Consider the following 22,991-nt stretch of genomic DNA (forward strand, 5'->3'; position numbering starts at 1 on the left):
GAGGCGTGGTATAGTGACACATGTTTCAAAACCAATATATGTTGCACAAGTGGGAAATTTGGGTTTGAATATGGCCTGCGTCAAGCCTTGACCCTATTCTCCCTTTTTCTCTCCATAATTTCCTGTCATGTTTCCACATTCACTATCAATCGAATGGCGAAATGCTGAAAATATCTGCTGGATTCTGTGTTCGTGCAGTCGGCTCTTATCCCAACTACTTGGGAGCTTCTCCAAGACACCCTCTTTTCTTTTCTTTCTTTCTTTTCTTATCTCCCTCAGCCTGACTTTTCACTCCCATCCCTGATGTGGTTAAGGAGCTTGCTGCCCTCCCTCTAACGGGGTTAAACCTCTTCTCTGAAGTCTATTTTCTGATGCTGTTAAATGAGGCAGGCTCTTTGTGCAAGCCAGACCATTAGCCCCTTAAATATGTTCCATCATCTCGGCTGGGTGGGCAGCTGGGTCTGGGTTTTAAAGAAGACCCTCGCTACCTAACAACCGTGCGGGTCTTTCCACTCCAGCGCCCTTCTAAGGTCAATCAGCAGGAACAAGCAAAGGAGAGAGGGCCGACTGCCGCCTCATAGAAGAGCTGTGTGTGAATGCTTGGGAGAGCTGTTCTAATGAGATAGATATTACCTGGCCCTCTGGAATCCCATCATAGCCGTAATCTCCTTTATGTGCTGGTGAAATTAAATTACGCACTAGCTTCTTCTTCTGCCAGGGTCTCAGAGGCTCCATATGGATCCCTCTCCACTTTTATACACAAGCTAAAAGACTAATTTTGCTTAAAGGAATAGTTCACCCAAAAAAGAACAGTCTGTCACCATTTATTAGCCCTCCTGCTGTTGGCATACAGGTTTGAAAAACATGAGGGTGATTAAATAATGGCAGAATTTTCATTTTTTTGTGAATTCTACCTTTAAGACTGTTTACCTAAGGCTGTAAATGTTCCTGTGAATGTTTCATCATTTATTGACCCTCATGTTGGTAGCATACAGATTTGGAACAACATGAGGGTGATTAAACTAAGACAGAATTTTCATTTTTGGATGAACTATGCCTTTGAAGACCCTTTTAACACCAAGGAGTGTAATGATAAAGATATGCTTTTAAAAATCGTTCTTAATTTTAATAAATAGCAAAGTCCACACCACAACTACAATGGCACAAAGGAACGATATTGTTGGAATCCTTTTGAGAATGACTGACGAATGATAAAAAACACTCAAGCATTTAAAGAGCTTGAGCATTTAAAGTGTCAGATAACATAATGGCAGCAATAAACAGAACGATACGGTGTGGACTCTAACATAGTTACCTTTGTAATTATCGTTCTTAGTGTGAACGGGCCTTAAGACTCTATAATTACACAAATGTTCCCATCAATGTAGGCTATCAGATAGCATACGTGCTCTGACACATTGAGACATAATGAGACATCCCCTCACCCCCTCTTCAAGCTATAATTTAATGCATAAAAAAAGTTATGAGGATGGAACAATTCATACTTTATCATCTGATTTCTTGGATCCATGTTTAAATGTAAAATCAATGACATCCAATACAGTCATTGTCTTGGGGGCTTATACGCAGCAAATCATACTGCTGAAAACACAATATTTATAAGCTGCGCTGAGCTGACTTTCCATCAATAAACGTTTCAGAAACACAAAACATTGTGCTCGTGTCTTGGAATGGGGAATGAATTGAGCTCCCACTCTATTCTGCTTCATGTCCCTAGATGCCTCTTTCCTTAGAACAGACGCATTGTGAAGGCCCTGGCAGTTTGGTCTAAAATTACGGTGCATTGTGTTGGGTTGCCCACCTCCTACTTGCATGCTAGAATGAGGAACATCAGTCAAACTCTGCAGGGTTGGAATCATTCACCCGGTAGGCAAAAACACACACACTCACACATACCCTACACTACAGTTCTGCACATCAGGTGTGTACATGTAAGTACACACATACACACGCAAACACACGTGCACCCCACTGGTATGAAAATGCTGTCAAAATAAACAGAAGGCAAAGTGAAGACCCCACATAGAGAAGTATACAAAAATCTAAAAGTAACACTTCAAACCACCAAAAATGAAATGACGTGCTGTACTGTAACCTTCACAAGTCTCAAGAGCATCGCAAGTGACTTAAGGATGTTTCAAACCATATGGATAAAAAGAAGTACAGTGGGGTCCAAAAGTCTAAGACTACTCTTAAATATATGTTTTTTTTTTTTGTAATTTTAAGAAATATATTTCAATTTGAATGAGATGAATTGAACAATTTATTTATTTACATTAAATTTCAAAATGTCTTAGTATACACTTTATCCCCTGCAACTATAAATATATTAATAAAATATTAATTTTTTTTTCAAATTGTACATGTTTATGTTTCTTTCCAGGTTAAAATAAAAAGGTTCTGGACCCCGCAGGATGCTTTACAGGTATGTGGTGTATTGTTTTCTGTGTGTTTTGATAGCTTATCCACCTGGCAGGTTATGGACAGAAAATTGTTTTTTTGTTCCATTATGCTGAGAAGAATAGGTGTGTGTGTTTGTGTGTGTGTGTGTGTGGGCGAGAGTGAGTGTGTTGATGGTTTTTTATGTGAAGCAATTATAATGTTTACGTGAAATATGAGTCTGTGACATTGTATTTGTTTATTAAACATTCAGTGCGAGCTGTGCAGCAACTACAAAACTGAGGCTTCTGCAATAATAAACAGGCAATTAAAAAGTGAATTACTGCAGCTCCAATTACCAGACTGACACCACAGCGCTCCACACCAACTGGGTAATTACAGGCAACAGCTCGAGCGGAACACTGGCCAACCTAAGAGCTTGTGGATGTGTAGATGAATGTGTGTATCTTTGAATATGTGTGTGTGTTTGATGCTAGTAAACTGGCCGTTATCATCAGCAGAAAAAGCCAGAGAGAAACGTTCGTAAATTTGACTGCGGTTTCTCCTTTCCTCCCTCCAGGAATCGACTTAAGGTGCAGGTTTCAAAACGAGACGTCATGTTTATGACGGGTCTAGCGCAACGCATGGTTTTATTGTCTGCCCGTGAAGGAATCCTCCGGCTGACTGACAGAGACTCAGTCTCCGGTTGGGAGAGTTTAGGCTCTATGGTGGGTGGGTGGCAGCCTCGGGACGCAGTCGAGAGTCTACACGGACAGCTCTAATACTGTTCAGTTCCTGCACGCCTCATGGGTTTGATTTTTACATGCATCATTGGCACTGTCAAAACATTTTCCTTTCCTTTCTTTAATACTCTCTTCAGCTTTTATTGTCAGACCTGAGGGGGCTGAATGAATCAGAACTAATAAAACAATAAAACCCACTGTGAAATGTAAAGTCTTCTGATTTATTTCATGTTTAGTGCAACGTAATTCAAGGACAATAGCCTGGCACAAACTGAATTTTCTACAAATCTGGATAGCAGTGCGTTATACAGCACATTACGGCAGTACAATTTACCTTTGAGGATACTTGCCGTGGCCGACTCTTATGCTGCTTCACAGACCCAGTCAATACAATGAGCTGTGGCTGGAGAAAAACCAGCAGTTCATACATGAAAAGAAACCACTGAAGAGTGAAAAAGGCAGGGATCACTAGGGGTTTGTGGTCGTGGTAGAGCTCTGGTATTTCTCCTGCTGACCTTTCCAGGGCCAATTAGGGTAGAGCTGGGAATGAGTGGTCAGGGCTGTGCTGGCTGAAAGCCTGTCTGCTGTGGCACTTTAGTGGATGTTGTTTTGATTTGCTTTGTGTTTTTATAACAAGCTTTCAGCTCCTGAGCTCCTTCAGTGAGTTTAGGAGACGATGAGGCTTAGGCTGGGGGTGTGTGAGCGTGTAAATTATCCTTTGAGTGTATATGTATGTGTTGATCTTTGTTTATGATTTGCATTTTGTATTTGCTGGAATAAAAGCAGAGAAAACAGTGACAAAAATGAAAGATGGGATGACAGAACAAGAGAGAAATAACAGTAAGGAAGGAGTATTTAAGAATGAGAAAAGAAATGAAGCTGGAGGAAGAAAAAGAAAAGAAAAAAGGTAAAAAGAAAGTTAAAAAGGAAGGAAGGAAAGATGGACAAATGACAGAAAAGAATTTAAGTAGAGATAGAAAAAAGGAGGAGAAGAAAGAAGAAATTGGGGGAGTATAGAAAGAGAGAAAGAAATTACAGATGAAGAAATGAAAGGAACGAATGAAACAGAGAAGGAGGAAAAAGGAGGAGGAAAGAAAAAACAATTAGGGAAGAGTAAAGAAATGAAAGAACAGGAGGTAAAGGAAAAGAAAAAAGGGCAGGGATGAAGGAGGAGTGGAGGGAAAGGGAGGAAAGAAAAGAGCGAATCTAAGTAAATGGGAGAAGAACAAAAGGAAAGAAAAGAGGAAATGAAGAAAGGAAGAAAGAAAGAAAAGAAAAACAAACAAATAAAGGGAACAAGTGAAGAAATAAACAGAGGAAGGAAAAAGTGGAAAAAGGTAATGAAGAGAGAAAAAAGGGGGAGGAATGAAAGGAGGAAAGAAAGGGAGAAAGCAAATTAGGAGGAGGTAAAGAAGGAAGGAAGGAATGCACCAATGACAGAAGGAAGGGAAGGTAAAGAAATAAAAACATGGAGGAATAAAAGAAAGTGCTGTGTCGACTTTGAGCGATGAATTCACAAATAACTCTTTTATTAGACGGAAGCATGTGTAATAATCTCTGCAGGTGTGTGTGTGTGTGTGTGTGTGTGTGTGTGTGTCAGTACGTCCAGTCTAAGCCTCCCTGAGCCCCATGTGTGAGCTACAGTGACATAATGAGAAATCTCTCTAGAGGTTTGGCTTGACTGGGTTTAGATTACACACCACAGCTATTGTTCCTTCTATCTCTCTCTCACTTTCTGCGGATTCTCTTGGGAAAGTGTATAGCATTTAAAGAATCAATCACCTCCATACTATCAAGGGGATGATATGTCTTTCTCATATAAACCCGCACACACATACACAATGCACCCACTATAGAGTGCAGCCTGCAGCCTTGTACAGTCACTCACTGTCTCACTGTGTTTGCTGGTGGAGATGCTGTATGGTTCCCAGTGGAATATCACTGTCAAGTGCATGTAGTCTTTGACCACTCTGCTCATCCCTTTGCCTCTTTTAATTCCCTCTATCTCCCTCTTAGTCAGGACAGCCTACGCTTCCAATTCTCAGCTTCTCTGAGTATCATATTTAACCGGGCACATCACCATTCACTAGCAAATCCATGCTACCCTCTCATTACAGCAATTCGGGCCGCGCAAACTATAGCTCTGACATAAAAGAGAGCAAAAAAGACTGAGAGATAGATTGCTCAACCCCATGAGCTCACTTACTCCAACTCTACTCAGATTTGCAGTGATGGAGAAGAGAGGCAGCACACTAAAACAGCTCACATAGTCATTAATAGCCTTTGGAAACATATGCAAGCACACACAAACACGTTTTTTAAAGAACGAGGGGGAGTGATGTTAAACCTACACTGTTCGATTTTACACCGCAAGTTACATAGGATCTATTTTTCTGTAGGTGTGAGAGAACGAAGCGTTCTTCTACTGTATAACTTCATCTAAATGTAGCCTCTGTTATAGTTGTCAGTGAAACTGTGGAGGAAAGGGGAGATAAAAGTGCAAGACTGCAGCAAAATGAGAGGGCGAAAAGGAAAAAAAGGGGATGGGTTTGACTTTAAAAACACTGTGCTGGAGCCCAGGGTAACTTCTGATGATTTGCCTCGCTTTCTGCTTTCCTTTTTTTTAGTTCTCATCCAATCATTTCAGTGGGAGAGAGAGCACATTTACTAGTGCACACAGACAAGGGTGCACACACACTTTTCTGCACTCCACATAACCTACTGTTAATGGTTTTTAAATGGTAATTTTGCTGCAACAACAGAACCCGTGCTGTTCTCAAACTCCTCGTCGCGGCATACTAAAACAGTGCTGGAAGCAGGTAGGGTTGGACAGATTTGCAGTTCGGCTGAGAAGGTGTCCGCTGGTGCTGTAAATAGCGTAGCAGACACATAGCTGGAAGCGACTTCGGTTTTAGTTTATTATTATCAGAGCTCGTGAATTATGCTCAGCTGCGAACAATGTCACCGAATATTCTCCGGCAAAAGAGGTCCGGAGGTTTGAGAGGTTTAGATTAGCTTGGCCGGGAGGGGGGCGGAGGCAGAAGCAATGGACCCTGATGCGCTGCCTCGCAGCCTGGGGGGACGCATGCGAGCAGCGGGGCTCTGTGATCTCAGCACACCCTGCCATTAGAGATGCCAGCTGTGTCACACACACACACACACAAACGGAAAAGAAGAATATGACAAAGACAGAAGGAAAGAGTGATAGGGAGAGAGGCAAGGAGGTAGAGAAGAAAAACTAAGAGCCTTTCAGAAAGGATGATAAATGACTCGTCTCACTTCACAAGCTTCCGCTCTCTTCCTCCTGCCTCTATTCAATAGTGTGTGTTTTTTTTATTTTTTATCAAAGCATAATCGGTGAGGATAATGCTGAGAGGCAGCCAGGTCTCGTTATATAAGTGCAGTGGATCACATACTGACAGCTCAAGCCCCTCTGCACACACAGCGTGGAAATCGCCCTGATAGTTTTAAACAGCCAGCCGCAACGAGACATTACAACACAAACTGGGGGGGAAAAATCTGGTGCAATAAAGCAGAAGGTGTTCAATTTATACTGTATACCAGTCTCAGGAGTGGTGGCCAGTGGGATTTAACGGCAATGTAGAAGTAATAGAGTTTCAACGGAGGTGTGGGGGGTGCACCAGTGTGGAAATCTCGGGATGGCCCTGGGGTCTAACAGTCGCATAAAAGCCTGTCCATTGTCCCTTCTAGACCTAATACATTCAATTTGGCTGGTTCGCTGCATTAAATCCATGCACACACACAAACAACATGCTACGGTGACCACGATGCAATTTGAATAGAATTTCATCATGTCAAAGGTCAGCTTGAGTCAGTGTGCATGGATGTGACCTTTCGAACCGGAGAGGTTAAGGATGTTGCCCCGTTGCTTATAAAAACACAGCCCCCTCGATGGCCCCTAGAAATAACACAAAGACGCATGCATTCAAGCATAGTCAGCGTAACGGGACGCTGAATCGCTGGTCGCTAAGTGATCGTGGTGCAGCCAACATTATGCTCTCAACATTTGTACTCTGCATAATGCATCTGCATAATATTCACAAACACCTCTTAAAGATCGCATTTGCATCCTGACCACATAATTGCGCAAGTACACTCATAGACCCCGGCCAATTACCGTGAGATTGCAAGAGCATGATATCGCTTCTTATGCTAAAATCTCAGCACACAGAAAACAGACGCTCTAGGAACGAAAGGTTACAGAATGGCAAAGCGGTGAGAGGGTGAATGTGGCAGTCGAATAAGCTACGCACCATGTCCTGCCCGCAGGGGGGCGTGGGATCTGGCGGCAGGCACGAGGTGATGAGGCATATGCTGAGGGACGTACAGCTCCCCAGGCCCCTCTGCCAGAGCCAGGGCTGACCCCAAAGTCAGCGGTGGCAGCCAGAGAGCCAGGCGCAGGCTGACGTGGAGCAGAATGGAAGCAAGACCACCAGGAGCCCCGCAGGGCCACAGACGCAGCATGCTACCGGAGTGCAAGGACTTTAAAGAGGGGTGTCCTTAGACCACCTGGCAACCCATGTCCCGCTCAAGCCTCGGATCCTGACCAAGCAACAGCCCAATCACTGATGGAGAGGCAGAACAACAGCACGTGCCGAATCCACATGGAGAGGGAACTTCCACAGAGTTCTCCCACAAAAAAAAGAGCACGGATGAGGTAAACTTCAGAAGGATAAAGATCCTGGGTTAAATTCCTCTCTTCATGGCATTTAAAAACACAAAATCCTCCACAAAGAAACCACGGAATCCGATCCAGTACTCCAGTAAGGTAGGCGTAGTGGTGTATTGGAGAAGAGGGAGAAAAGAGTGAGCAGCCTTTGTTACAGACCTCCCAGCAGTCCTGGACTTTTCCTACCGCCTGAATCCCAGCTGTATCTCATGAAGACAAGGCTGCATCCCTCGTTATCCCCGTTGAGAGAATAGGAGAGGAGCAGGGAGACTACCAGAAGCGATGGCACACACAAGACGAGATCGCCGCTGCAGCATTTAACTCAATACAGAGTGCCTCTCCCCCTCCCCAAACGACAAATACACTCTCTCTCACACACACACACCACACAAGAGCTGCTGCTGCTGCTTCTGCTACTGCCTGGCTGTCTGAGACCGCACTGACTCTCAGAGGAAACATTAGCAGACACACCAAAGGAGGACAGGAAGAGAGAACCAAGAAAGGGCAAGAGTGGTCAAGTGCTCCTCATGTGAAAAAGGTGCTCAGAGTTTCTGAAAATGTCAGCGTTAAGAAAGTCCTTCCTCTTCTCTCACTCCTTACAACGTCTCTGAAGCGGAAGCGTTCCTAAGCAGCATGCTTAGAGGAAAAGACCCTCTGAATGAAGAGAAGGGGAAACAGAGAACGGTGAAGCTTGGCTGAGTTTTCCTCCCCCTCTTTTCCTCTCTCCCTCCCCCTCGATCATCAGGGAGGCGCGTGCAGCTGTGGAAAGGGGGGTCTCGTGTCTCGTCCTCCTAATCGTTCTTTCTCTCTTCCTGTCTTCGTTTCTCCTTGACAGAGGGGTGGCTCGAGAACAGTCCAGCTGGAATTCAGAGAGTGTGGGCTCTCTCTCCCTTCACAAACTAGTCAAACCTTGATATACTCCTCCCTCTTCGGCCATTGTGTAGCTGAATGAGTTCTCTCACCGGAAGGATAGTCATTGGGCGCACTTCAGCACCACGGACAGCACCTGACTTGATTCAATAGCGGTCTTTCTTACTTGCGAGATTCAACAATAGCTTCAAGGCTTCAAGCAAGGCTTAAGATGCAATTGTAATCGGTTTTTATCTGAATAAATCTGCAATGTGTTTGACATTTTGTTTGCAGATTTTGTGATGAAACTGGTTAATTTTAGTTTATGAAAATGAGGGCAAGTCGTGCAACCCAAGCATGTTGCCATCTGCCTAATTTGTACCAAGTGACAAGTTTGACAAGTCAAAATACTGCTTAGATGGATGCCAAGGTTTTGACGTCAACAACAAAAAGACTGAAAAAAACATTTTCTTAAAGGGACAGTTCACCCAAAAATATAAATTTGGTCCATTTACTCACCCTCCAATTTTGTACAATTTTATTTCTTCTGTGGAACACAAAAGAAGATATTTTATAAATGTTCAACCACTTTTGTTCATACAACGAAAGTCTGTGAGAACAAAACAATGTTGAGCCCCACTTCCTTCATTCCACAGAAGAAAGTAAGACAAGGTTTAGAATGACTTGTATATTGTATATTTTACCCTGCTGTCCAAAACTGGTCACAACCCCCCAGTTGAGAACCAAAAACCCAATCTAGTCTACTAGAAAGTAGAACAGGGTGTGTAAATGAGCAGTTTAAAAGTGCCATCAGTCAAAACCCCAAATCTAGTGTATCTCTGATTTGTTTTGTCACTGACAAATGAAGCAAAAAGGAACATATTAAATTAATATGGTGTACGATTCACCCTCTCCCAATTGCGCACCCCCTGTTGTGGGTGTGTTTGCTTTTTAGTTCAAGGAGAAAGTCTGCAGGTGTGCTTCTCCACAGAGACTCCAGTTGGAGTGTGAAGAAAGATGCACTAAAAGTGACACTGGTGTCATCTCCTCTCACACAAGGAGATCGTTGCTTCTCCCTCCTCTCAGCTTTGAGCATCGTTAGCACTGTATAATTAAAGTTGACAAAGCCGGGTGATCAGAGCCGCCTCGCCAGGGGCTCCAAAACAGACTGCAGCAGAAGCTGATATGGCTCTATTCGGAAGACAATTTTATCATTGTGACTTTAGCAATACCCAGTGTGGTACGCAATGAAACATCATATCACAACTCCAGAGGTTCATGAAACAATTTGGGAACCAGTCTGCTGCATTTATAGCAAGCTAATTGTTCCCTGCGATATTAAAAGAATGTGAGAACCCAGCCTGCGAAATGAGCATGTGCTTCTTTTTCTGTTTACAAGGCTGCCACCTAATGGTGAACGCTGGGTGTCGCTTTGAGCAGCGGACCCTCGCCATTCTCTGGCAGTCACATGTTTGAGCCAATCCATTTCTTTTTTCAGCTGACCTCAAAAGCAGATTCAAAGGAAGTAGAGCATGTTTTAATACTGGTGCTTTCATTCTGTGGAGGAAAAAAGGTTTCAAGTATTTTAAACAGTAGGAGAGAATAAGTGGAAATGTCTGTCTTCCACTCCTTTCACTCCAGCATGTGTGTCCAATTTTTACAATGATCTGTTGTTCTGCCCTCCTTTTTTATAAAGAAAGGAGGAATGATTCATCCAGTGAAAAGAGAACAAATAAATAATGAACCCTACAATCATATTCCCTCTCCCTATCTATCCACTGACTACAAGAAGCATGAATCAACTCCCCCCACCCATGATGCTCCAGTAACCGGTGGGATGTTGTTTATTAAGAAACAAGATCGCCGATAAGCAACAAGCTAATTAAAAATGAAGCACATCTTTAAATACATATAGTTCGGTTAGAGAGCAGATGGGTGCGTTGCCGTCATAAATGGCGCGATTCATCGGATTTAATATCACATTTCTCACGTGAGAATCAGGTTATCTCTTCACGTTTTTCTCTATAGCGGTGGTCATTATTTAATCACGCATTCATTGGAGAATCCCGGCTCTGCCATTTCTCTTTGCTAGTTTTCTAAAGTGTTCTTTGATAACCAGCTCAAACCAAATGGCTCATGTTGATCGTAGCCATTCAGATCTGAAGTGTGTTTGAATCAATGCTTGATGAGCCTAACGGACAAATGCACCCGACCAGTGTTTTTGCAAATTTTTGCCAAAAAGGCCAATGATGAAGAAATTGATCAATTATACCAGCCTAATATTTCCTACAGACCATGAAACAGACTAATTTTTTTCTGTATTTTTAATTTAACTCTTAATCTTAATACGTGAAAATTATGATAATTAGGTTTAGTTTTTTTTTTTTTTTCTTGCATAGAAATAGAAATTGGGAAAATTCACCAGCCTAATATTTCCTACAGTCCATGAAACCATATTATTTTCTGCATTTTTAATTAAACATTTAACAATTAATATGTAAACATATATATGTCATTATGATATATTTGTCATTATTTAGTGTTTTTTTCCCCTTACATTAAGATGAAACTGAGAAATTCTGTATTTTTAATTAAACGTTTAAAATTAATATGTAAACATATATTTGTCATTATGAAAATAAGATTTAGTTGTTGTTGTTTTTTCCTTGCATAGAAATAGAAATTGAGAAAATTTACCAGCCTACAGTTTCCTACAGGCCATGAAACCATATTTGTTTTTCTTCATTTTTACTAAAATATGAATATGAATAATGAAGCTTAACAATATTCATGCATTTGTCATCATGAAAATTTGATTATTTAGTTTTTTTTCTCTTACATAAAAACAGAAATTGAGAAGATTTATCAGCCTAATATTTCCTACAGGCAATGAAAATTATTAATTTGCTCATTGTTTAACAAAAAAACCATGAAGATCATTATTTTGCTAATCAAATTTTTATATTGGTGGATTAATGCAAGAATTTCTACGTATAATGTAATCAAACGATATACAGTATATAATGTTGCATTTACAAATAAAGTTCCCTGTCAGTGGTGAGTAACTCATTTTTACTCGCATTTGGTGCGTGGCAACTGTTAATTCTTGACCCTGCACCCACCCCGCAGGGATCTGTGTATTGATCAGTGCACACATGCGTTTGTGTTAGTGAAAGCTTGTTTCAGAGATGGAGAATTGATGCTGAGTATAGGTCTGTGGTATGTGTAGAGGAATGACGTGGTCATGCATGTCTGCGGCTGAGTCTCAAACCCAGGCTTTACTCCCTGCCACTATGCTCGAACAAAGCCTCTTTCTCTTTACACTGCCTTCACGGCCTGATGATCACTGGGCTTCTACACATCTAAATGAGCCTTTGTGTGTGTGCGCATGAGCATATGACCGTGCAGGAACATTAATATTGTGTGCACATATCATTCTGTCTGTTCCTTGCTCAAATAAGTGCCCAGTAAAAGATGGATTCAGTCTGTAATCATTAACCCATGGGCTTACATATAATAATGAAGGCGATATCCACCAATTTATCCATTTATCGATCTGAATCACTGTAGATATGAGGGGGGAAAAGTGTAAGCTAAAAGAAATGTGTTTTTCTTTATAATTCTAATTAGGCAGCAAAAGCGATCCTATCGTCCTCTGCCATTCTCATCTCTAAAAACACACTGAATAGGTTCCAGCGAGGTGTGGGGATGCGGATGATGTAATGCAAGCCGTCTATGTGGTTTCTTCCTCCTGAACAAAGGCGGGCTCTTATCAGTTTGGCAAACCCGCAGAATGGATTAGCTGTGCATGGCTTGAGCCTGTAATAGATCTTCTCCGTAAACCATCTCAAGGACTTTCACTCTGCTTCAGATTCCTGGCACTCAGCACTTTCACAGTCTACAAGCACTAGGGGTTTTCACACCAAATTCAGTCAATGCTCTTCTTGGGGTACAGCTCAATATTATGCGATGTCTCCCTCTGCATATAATTTATATCTATGAGAAACAGCCCAATAAATCTATTTTTTTTTAATACTCATTGCAGCATATTGTGATATGCAGCATGGTGCAGATCCCTAGCTATGCAGTGTCCACAACCCCCTCTAGTGGTTTTAGAAGTATGTAGTAAGAACAATATAACAATGTTCAGAATGGAATACTAATTTAACCCAGTATAGACTGTAATACTATGAATACTACGGTTGATATGATTTTTCCCGTATGCATTAAACAGGATGACCTAGTATGTATAATGTCCACAATGATCACAAATTGACATTATGTGTGAAAATGCACAATTACTTTTAAAATGATAACTAGACTTCTCTCTCTGAATCAAACAGGTCATGTGACAACATTGTAGCATACTATTTTTAAATATTTGTTTTTCACAATGCGTACACTCGCTGTTCCACATGCTATTTAAAAAAATAGTGGGAGCATGTGGAGTATTCTGTGCAGTATGCAGTACAAAGCATGTTAGTATTCTGTTCTGAAAATAGCTACTTTCTAAGGGTCACTGAGATTCCATTTTAATTCAATGTGACATGTCACATCTGATGCATCAGTGGAATCTCATATTTTTTGACTTCAGTCCTTGCATTGTGAAGTACTGTATGTGAGTTTTGAATATGAATGGGTGTGTTTATTTGTCACAGTTTATATATTCAACACCACATTCTAAAAATATAATAGTCATTAAAGTGGCTGACGTTTTTTAGAGTACCATAAATAATAGCGGCGCAAGTGCTCTCATCCATTGACAAACCAATTTAGGTGGTTCTGGATCAGTGCGCTGGGTTTTCCTACAGTAGCTGTGAAGAAGGAGAGGTGATAGACTCACGGTCATTGCAGAGCGGCCCTCCAAATGATGTCATGCTGCAGTCGCAACTGAACCCCTCCCACTGCTGCAGACACACGCCCTGATTGGAGCAGGAATCCTCTTGACAGGTAGTGCTGGGGCCTGAGGAGACCGATGACAGAGTAGTGTAGAGAGAGAGAGAGAGAGAGAGAGAAACAAACAGACAGGAAGAAAAAGAGAAGGGTATATAAATTCATGGGCCCCTTACGACATAAAAATCCACACTAGTGAAAAGCTTTTATTGCAGCAGAAACAGCCACACAGAACCGTCCCATCTGCTCACTCCCCTAGATAATAAAAAAAAACAACAACTTCCAGTGAGGACAAAATCTTCTGTTTAACTAAATATTAATCTTTCTCAGACACTCTTTAGGGACTGGATGAAGAAAATAGTTTATAAATATATTAAACAATATACTATAAATTATATAATATATATAATATATAAAATAAATATTCACACAAATGTGTCACATTCAAATGTTACTATTGTACAAGAAACATAAACATATAAATCATATACATCATATAGCATAATGAGTGTGCTTATTTTAGCTTAACTGTATATTATGTCATTATCTTCTGGTGATCACCAAATAAAGTCCTGTACAAAACATTGTAAGGTACACTCAGTAATTTTTTGTTCATGTTGCGATGGCTAATAAGACAGCATCCAAAATTATGCACTACATTTGATGAAAAAAAAATCTGTAATTATGCATATATGTAGTATGAATACAATCGAGACACACTATATTGGGTATGTATGACCTCAGCTACACCATTTATGAATAATAGTATAGTAAAATGTCCACTGGATGCACACCTGGCATTTTTATGAATACTACATTTTCAGACATAGCACTCATTTGACATACTGCTTTTCACATGATATATTAATAAGGAAGTTATTACTGTTACAGTTAGACTTACACTGACACCTAGTGGTGTAGATGTACACTTCTGCTCAAAATTTTAGGTCAGTAAGATTTTTAATGTTTTTGATAGGAGTCTCTTATGCTTACCAAAGCTGCATTTATTTAATATAAAATACAATAAAAGCAGAACTACTGTGAAAAATATTGAAATTTAAAATAACTGTTGGAACTATTTGAATATATTTTTCATACTTCATTCTTATGATGGCAAAGCTGACGTCTTCAGAGTCACATGATCCTTCAGAAATCATTCTAATATGCTAATTTGTAACATTTCTTAACATTATCAATGTGCTTAATATTGTTAATATTATCAATACTGAAATTACTGAAATTAAATACATCGATTAATTTATTTATGATTCTTTGATTTAAATGTCACTACACAAACACTTCCAGTAAGTCATGATTAACTTATTTCACGAGTAAAAGTATATAATAATATTAATAGGTGACCTGCTACATGTAAAATAATTAGTATATTATCATATTAGTACTTTACAGGTACTTTTTTGAAAAGGTACAGCCCCCGACAGATTTTCTACCTTTATTTCTAAAAGTGTAGCATTGAGTCTTTGTCTCAGGTAAGAACGATTTTTAAAAAGTACTATTTAAAACTTTTTAACAAGGTAAAAAAAATTACTGAGTGTGCCTTTAATCGGTCTCATTACTCAAGAAGACATTAAATGTGGACAGGTGACTTGATTTTAAAGTGCAATCCAAGCATTGCACCAGTGGCTGTGTGACAGAGTAGCATTGGCGGTAATGCGCAGTGTATTGGCTGCAGTAATAATACAGGCCCCCGTGTGATAATAACATCTGCTCCTAGTATTGCTGAGGTGGGTTTAAAGCAGCAGCACACCCTGGGGACTCGGGGCTGTAAGATAAATGGGGGCCGTCTGGAACAGCTCATTTTGTGTTCGGTCTACAGAAGCGAAGCGACGGGGCGACGAGCCAGGCATATTACAGCCTGCGGAAACACTTCTGTTCTCATTTCTCTCATTACTTCAGCCGGCATGTAAAACAGGCCCCTGGCCCTCAAACGCTCCCTCCTCTCCATCACTCAGCCATTTGGCCAATCAGTCGCACATTTGGGGCTTGGCCACTTGACTCGGAAGTGAAGCGAGTCTGGCAGGGAGAAGGAGGAGGAGAGAGAGAGACGCTACCACAGTCGCGGGTACGATCCAGATGAGCTGCGCTCTTCCTGTCTCACCTGATCTGTCTGAGTGAAGCTCATTTAAAGTCTCAGGCAGAGAAACAGAGGGTTGGCTCGCTCCCCTGACGAGCTTCTCTCGAACCGAGTGTTATATATCTGAGCGGAGTAATCTGGCTTCGAGAGATTCCTGAACCGCTTGGGAAATTCCACCTAGTTTTAAGGCCCTTATCAGGGGGTAAAGGCTATAGACTATTTCCGTCGCATTTTGGCGTGGAAGGAGCTGAAACTGCATGCAGTGGGTGGAGGGGGGCACTGTCAGAAGAGGGGAGGGGGGACGCATGCCTCCAGTAAACAACAGAACAGATGTACGCTCCAATGAAAAGAGCAGTGACGGGTAAGTGAGGGAAAACTATGACACAGGACACTCTGAGACAGTTTAAGACTGGGAGGCTGTAAATACAAGGTGTGCGGACGGTGCTTGTATTTACGGTGATGGAGTTACTAGACCGGCTGCTGGGCAAACGTGATCTACGACATCAGACGCTCACACTGGAGGGGGAAGAGGGAGCATCGGTTAAGACACACATATGGCTATCTACCTTGCAAGTCAGCTTTCAGCAATGCAACTTTTGTCAGCCAAACGAAAAAGAAAAAACAAAACAAAATATATAAGATGTTAGTAGAGGCACTGGAATGTCTGTGATTATAACAAATTAAGTCGTTAAAAATGTAAGGGAACAGAGAGAGGACATAAAGAAAGCAGACAGAGACCCAGGGAAGAAGAGAGGTGGAGTTAGAGATGATGAGAGAGAGTATGATAAAGATGATAAAAGCCAGTAGCGTAGGTTTGGTTTGAACAGAAGGACATTTTTCAGCCATGATCGCTCCCTGTAAATGGGATCCCAAAATGAGCTTATTAAAAATAGATATGTGCATTCATAATGGAAGATTTATATGCATGCAATGTTGTGGTTCTTAGCAAATATTAGCAGTTCTTTTACAGCTGAATATACAGATATACCATATTAAAACAATCTGCCAGACAAAATGTTACCAGAAATGTAAAAAATAGGTTTGCTTTTAACAGTAGAGTTACAGATAGTTTGTTGTTAAGATAATTCAATTTATTTATTATAGAACTGTTATATTATTGTGGTGGTGTTTTTTATTTTTATTTTTTTCATTTGATGCATTATTATTCATTATCTCCAATTAGCTGTGAGAGGCTACATTTATTTGATCAAAAATACATTAAAAACAGTATATTATTACAATATAATATACTGTAATATAATATAATATAATAGTATAATATTGTGAAATATTATAATTTAAAATAACTAATTTATTCCTGTGATGACAAAGCTGAATTTCCAGTCTTCAGTGTCACATGACCCTTCAGAAATCATTTTAATATGCTGTTTTGGTATTCAAGAAACAATTCTTATTACTATTAATGTTGAAAACAGTTGTACTGATTAATATTTTTTGCATAAACCTTGAAAAACATTTTCAGGATTCTTTGATGAATACGAAGGTCAATAGAAAAGCATTTATTTGAAACTGAATTTTCTGTAACAACATTATTAATATATTAATAACCACTTTTGAATGCCATGTAACTTCATTAGCTTAAACATTACTGTTTCAGTATTAAAATTATTTACATAATGTTACATATTTGAAACGTCACTTTCAATAGGCACAATGTCACTGCTAATAAATCTCATAACTATTCTTCTATTCCCCTTTTAAATTAGTTTTCCCTTCTGGAATGATTGCACTGCATTCAGTTTTAATGCATTCAATTCATCTTTTAAGGACAGAAGACAAAATGGTGTATGTTTGCTAGCTCTCGCAGCAGTCCTATGGGCCATCCTTATCTTTCTGAGCTTCAATGAAAAAAAGGATTACTGTTAACTATTTTTCATTAATTAATATGACTACTAAAAGCTACTGGCAGTAACCAGTCTCTTTCCTCTTTAGCTTCATCACAGTTACAGCTTGGAAAAAACACAAGATCTTTTAAAAATGATAGGGACATGTCCATATTGTTCATCCTTAATCTACACTCCTGTTGCCAACAGAGAAACACAGAAGCCTCAAACTGGTTAAAAATGGCCCAGCATGAAGAAAACACAGAACAGAAGAAGAGAACAAGAAGCAGAAAGGATGAACAAGTGCATGAGAGGAGACAAGGATTGGAGATTGAGGTCATCAAGCGAAGGACCTCGCAAAGCCGAGCTGGTGTACGTTTCATTCATACCGTTTTCCTCACCTTCGCATCCTCTCTCCACCTGGCCGGCGTTGGACAGTGCATCTGACAGCAGGTCTGGCAAACGGCCGTTCAGGTCGACAGATGCCAAGCAGCCCTGGAAGCCCTCTTTAGAATGCACCAGCTTTGGCAAGTCCTTATACATCTCTTTGGCCACACCTCCCACATACAAATCACCTGCAGAGACAGGAAATATTATGCTCTGACTGAAGATGTCTTTTCAAGTCAACTATCAAGGGAGCATGTTATGTAAATTGCCGTAGAAAAGGCATACTGCCCCCTGCTGGTTCACTTGTTTGTTGCAATACACAACAATGTAAATGTCAAATTTCTACATTTAGAAGTTTGGGGTCAATATGTTTTTTTTTTTAAGGAAATTCTTTTTTTTTTTTTTTTTCAGCAAATATGCATTAAATTGATCAAACCTGATAGTAAAGACATTTACGATGTTACAAATGACTGTCAAATAAATGCTGTTCTTTTGAATCTCTGAAAGGTCATGTGACACTCAAATTTCAAGTAATGGCTACAGAAAATGCAGCTTTAATCACATGAATTTATTACAAATAATATTTCACAATATTACAATTAATACAAAAATACAATTAATACAAAAAATACAAATTCTTACCGACCCAAAACTTTTAAATAGTAGTGTACACCCAAACTAAACTAAACTAAACTAAACTAAACTAAACTAAACTAAACTAAACTAAACTGAACTAATTTAATCTAATATAATATAATGTAATCTAATTAGAAATAATAATAATATAGTTAAGTTATTTTTATTTTATTTTATATAGTCATTGTGTCTTTTTAAGCTCTAATGATCAGTTAAAATCATCCAGAGAAATCATTCTCATTAAGAAAACATCAAAAGTACCTTTCAGATCCAGGTTTTTGGCTCCCATGGTAGTCTGTGTGGTGATTTTGGTGTCTATTTTGACCGTATGGAGGTTGTTTGTATCTCGTGAGATCATCACATTGTGCCAGTGATTGTCATTCAGTGGTGTGTTGGAATTTCCTTTGATGAGATGAGCTCCATTTCCCAGGTCTGACACATAATGGAGATATCTGCATGTAAAAAGTCATAAAGACAATTAGTGAAGGACTCATCACATATTCTATGCATTCAAATCAAACATAGTGCATTAAAAACCAGTGGAGCTCACCCTTTAACCAGCTCTACTACTATAAAGTCATTGCCATCTCCTCGGTTGTACAGTATGAGCCCATCTGGTGAAGTGGTTTTAAACTGGAAGAACAGGTGCATGGAGTAGTAGGCCTGAAGCGTGGGCAAGGTCACATAGCTAGAGCGAGACTTGAAGGTCACTGGGTCTGCCACGATGCTCCTGTAGCCGATCATGGCGTTCAATTCGCAGTAGTCGATGTCGCCATTCTTGCACAGGTCAATGTAGGACATGCCATTGAAGGACAAACCCTGCAGGTGTCCAATGAAGTTGGAGGGCACAGCGGGCATATAACGCTTCTCAGTTACGATTCCCGTTTCCACATTGTGGAACTCCAGCTGCGTGTGGTCTCCCGTGATTTGACCTTACCAGGGCAAATAATCGAAAACAAATTTAATGTAGTAAGGGGAGAGTGTTAAAATCAGCCCTGTCCCAAAAGGGTGACAATGCTGCATACAGTATAGATGATCATGTAGTAGACAAATGGGACACCATACAGTCTTATGGAATTCACAGACAGCATGTACCCACTATCTGGGACAGGGCCGCAGTATTGCCAAATGGGCCGACTTAAATTTACTGCAGCAAAATGAGATTTTTAATAAACATGGAAGACTAGAAAAACATGAAAGCATTAAGAGTTGGAAGACTGTTAGAAGTATTTTAGGGGATTTGAAGGAAAAAAAGGTTAACTTCATCTTTCTGCGATCCAGTGGGAGAGAAAGAAGCCCTTAAATATTTTAAAAACCTCTTTTAAAGCTTCCCAAGAGGAAGTTCTTTCACTCTAAAATCAGTAAGGTTATGTGAGTATAATGTATTCCCTCAGTGGTTTGGCCTCCGAATGCATCAGCATTAAGTGAAATACCAAGTCTATTTCAAAGTGTCGAACACACGCCAGTAAGTTCAGCAAGAAACTAAAGATGATTGTACTGCACTGTGGGAAAGCACTACCTTTTTCATATGATGCTTCATTCAGTGGGCAAATTGTAAAAGGTGTTTTTGCCCTTGAGGAGCACTGAGGGAAGGCTATTGGAAGTGAGCCACTGAATCTCTTCAGGAAAGGCCCTTCCTCAAGACCGTTAGCAAAGAGTTCATGCAATTACTTGAAGGAAATAATTATGAGCATGTAATACTCTGTGGTGTGTTCCTGAGATTTATCTTAACACTACAGATGATTTATCTTACATGGGATTTTAAAGCAGTCATGCAATGCATTTTAATTGACTGCTGCTGCGGATATAATGAGAGCGATTTTTGATGGCTTTCTGTATATAAAATAATCACAATATAGACAACACTAATAACAGGGGCAGTGTGAAGTTAATCGTTTAGACATTGTGACATCACAATTGTCCCGATTTCAAATTCAGTGATCAAAAGAATAATTCATATTTTAAACTGGAGAGTTAGTTTTGAGGTATGATTTTTTATGTGTAAATATCAAGAACATTTTGATTCTCCATTTCATTTAAAATTCTCTCATACACCCAATAACTACACCAACAAAGAAATAATTTATTTAATATAAGCAAATCAATTTATATACATATTATATAATATAAAATATCTGTGATTTCATATTTGAAAATCAAAGCTTATTTATTTATTTATTTTCTTGCATGGAAACCCTTTGGTATGATTGTCAAGGCAACTTTGTAATTCAAAATAAAGCATTAATTACATATATGTTCATATATGGTGAAACAATAACCTTCATCCTTCAAACTACCCAATTCAAGCGTTCTACACTACACACATAATAGGACATAGGATGCTTACAACTTTCAAATTTGCAAGTGTGTGAATCTTAAGATGGTAAAATATTTGAGAATGTTATGTACCTTCAGAGGGCTGCAGGTCATCGACCATTAGCTTCAGACTTTTGCCTCTTCTGATGACACGAACTGTGTGCCATTCGTTGTCATTCAAGTTCTGGCCCGCAAATATGGTCTCTGGACCTTTACCTATAACATGTCCCACACAGCGGTTAACACAAAGAGCAGAGAGAGAGAGAGTGATAGAGAGACAGAGGAAGAAAGGGGTTGTGAAACGGGATAAACTAAAAAAGGGGTGTAGAGAGGTGACTGATATCCATGTAGAGAAACAGAAGAAATAGCGGAGGAAATGATACTCTCACACATCACATTCACACATTTGCTATCTATTTACGTCTTTTGGTCCATTTTATGATCCCTGTAACAGCCCTGTTATGAATTCGGTCTTGCCTTAAATAATGTATTTGTTGGTATACACAGAGTGCAGTGAACAGAATTATCCCACTTCCGCCACTAGATGGAGCCATGTAACTGTTTTTCCAACGGCCCTTCTTGAGGGACCCGGTCTGCATCTGTGATGTCAGTTGAGATGTTCGGCTGCATATGCGTCTCACGTTCTTCCAATTCCTGAGTGGTTTAGGAAGCACATCCAAAAACCTACAGACTGTAAACTCTATTCGAGAAAGCAATTTCTCGCCTGTAGAGCCTCCCCTTATCCCGTGTGCGCGTGCGGCGAGTTCGACGGGGCCCCTGGACCTCCAGGCTCCAATCGAGCTTCCACTAGATGATCAGAGCGTGCGAAGAAGAGCCTGCAGGCTTTGTGATTTCAGCCGCTCTGCCTCTCTTTGACACGTAGTTGTCTCTCCTAATCAGTCAAACTGCTGCTAAGAGGGCAGCGTGTCATTGTCAGGGGCCCCTGCAGCCCATCTCACTTGATAACAGGTAAAAAGAGTTGCCATTAAAGAACTGCCAGGCTCCCAATCGATTTTCTATCTCTCCCTGCTCTCAATTACTATGAATCCAGATCGGCCGGCCATGAGCCAGCTCTGAAGGAAAGAAAAACAGCAGCAGGTAAGGTTTCAGACTGCGCAACAGTGCCCCCCAAAGGAATCTTTGCAGATCTAAGGAAAAGGAAAAGCCACCACTGAGAGGTAACACTAAGGGGCCGTACTGTTAAGCCTCCGGCGATATACAAGACATGACATGTGCTTTTTATAGGCCTCTGACCATCGCTGCAAAAGGATGTATGTGAAAAGGTGACAGCGTGTGATTGGACAGCTGGAGAGACAGCTAAAGGTCCAGGGCTGCTATGCCTTTATTAGGAAGTCATGTTCAGACAAACTCACAAGCAACAAAGACAAAAAGCCTCTCTCTCTGTCTGGGAGGGCAGCTCGTTGCCATGGAACTGGGGCAGATGGTTGCATGTGTCCGGTCACTTTGATTCTCATCTCCCAGGGTGGAGAGAGAGGGCAGAGTTAAATAAGACAGAGGCGGGCAGGGGCTGGCTAGAGCGCTCTGACAGGACAGAGCTAGCAGGAGAACACAGACCAGACGCGCACACACAGACACACAGACACACACACACACGCTTGTCTCAGCCAGGAGAGATGAGATATATTCATATCTAGCTCATCCAGCTGAGAACGATACCCATGTGAAACAAGCGCAGGCAGCCATTTTGAGGCAGGACGAGCTTCATATTGAGGACACAGTAATTCAGCTCTACTGGGACTGACTAATAAGCAATGCTAAAGGCATTTTACAAACTCTTTGATCGACTGGCATATTTAAAATATGGATGTGTTACAGCTCAGTTTTTCTATTTTTTTTCGTATTGTAATTAACCAGGGATCGGAGAAAAAATCCTGTCAAAATTAACAAAGTAGTATGGAAATTTAAATTGTGAGGGAATATATATATATATTTTTTTTTTACATGTATATGTGAAAAATCAAATGTGAGGCATTTATTGACCCTTCCCTTTACAATAAAATTAATTTCTGACACTGGTATTGACTGTGTCCTATGGTCTTGTCTGCAACCAGAGGAATTTAATTTATTAGAAATTATGGTTAGCCTACTGAAAAAAAAAAAAAAAGGCACTGCTGGGT

The 22,991-nt window shown here is 40.3% G+C and overlaps 1 protein-coding gene across 17 annotated transcripts in view; it reads right to left on the reverse strand.

The window, feature by feature from the left end:
* Positions 1-22,991, reverse strand: part of nrxn1a (neurexin 1a) — a 172,798-nt gene that overhangs the window by 39,523 nt on the left and 110,284 nt on the right. For 10 of the 17 annotated variants that reach the window (XM_058794223.1, XM_058794222.1, XM_058794219.1 and 7 more), the window contains 5 exons: positions 20,947-21,069; positions 19,088-19,469; positions 18,799-18,989; positions 17,904-18,089; positions 13,526-13,645 (listed from right to left, as the gene is read on the reverse strand). In XM_058794223.1, coding sequence (XP_058650206.1) covers positions 13,526-13,645; positions 17,904-18,089; positions 18,799-18,989; positions 19,088-19,469; positions 20,947-21,069 — 1,002 coding nt within the window. Of the gene's footprint in view, positions 1-7,417; positions 7,727-13,525; positions 13,646-17,903; positions 18,090-18,798; positions 18,990-19,087; positions 19,470-20,946; positions 21,070-22,991 lie in introns of those variants that run through there. The other 7 variants (XM_058794227.1, XM_058794221.1, XM_058794226.1 and 4 more) reach the window with 3 other exon arrangements.

The sequence above is a fragment of the Onychostoma macrolepis genome, chromosome 12 (genome assembly GCF_012432095.1).
Source record: "Onychostoma macrolepis isolate SWU-2019 chromosome 12, ASM1243209v1, whole genome shotgun sequence".
Lineage (NCBI taxonomy): Eukaryota > Metazoa > Chordata > Actinopteri > Cypriniformes > Cyprinidae > Onychostoma > Onychostoma macrolepis.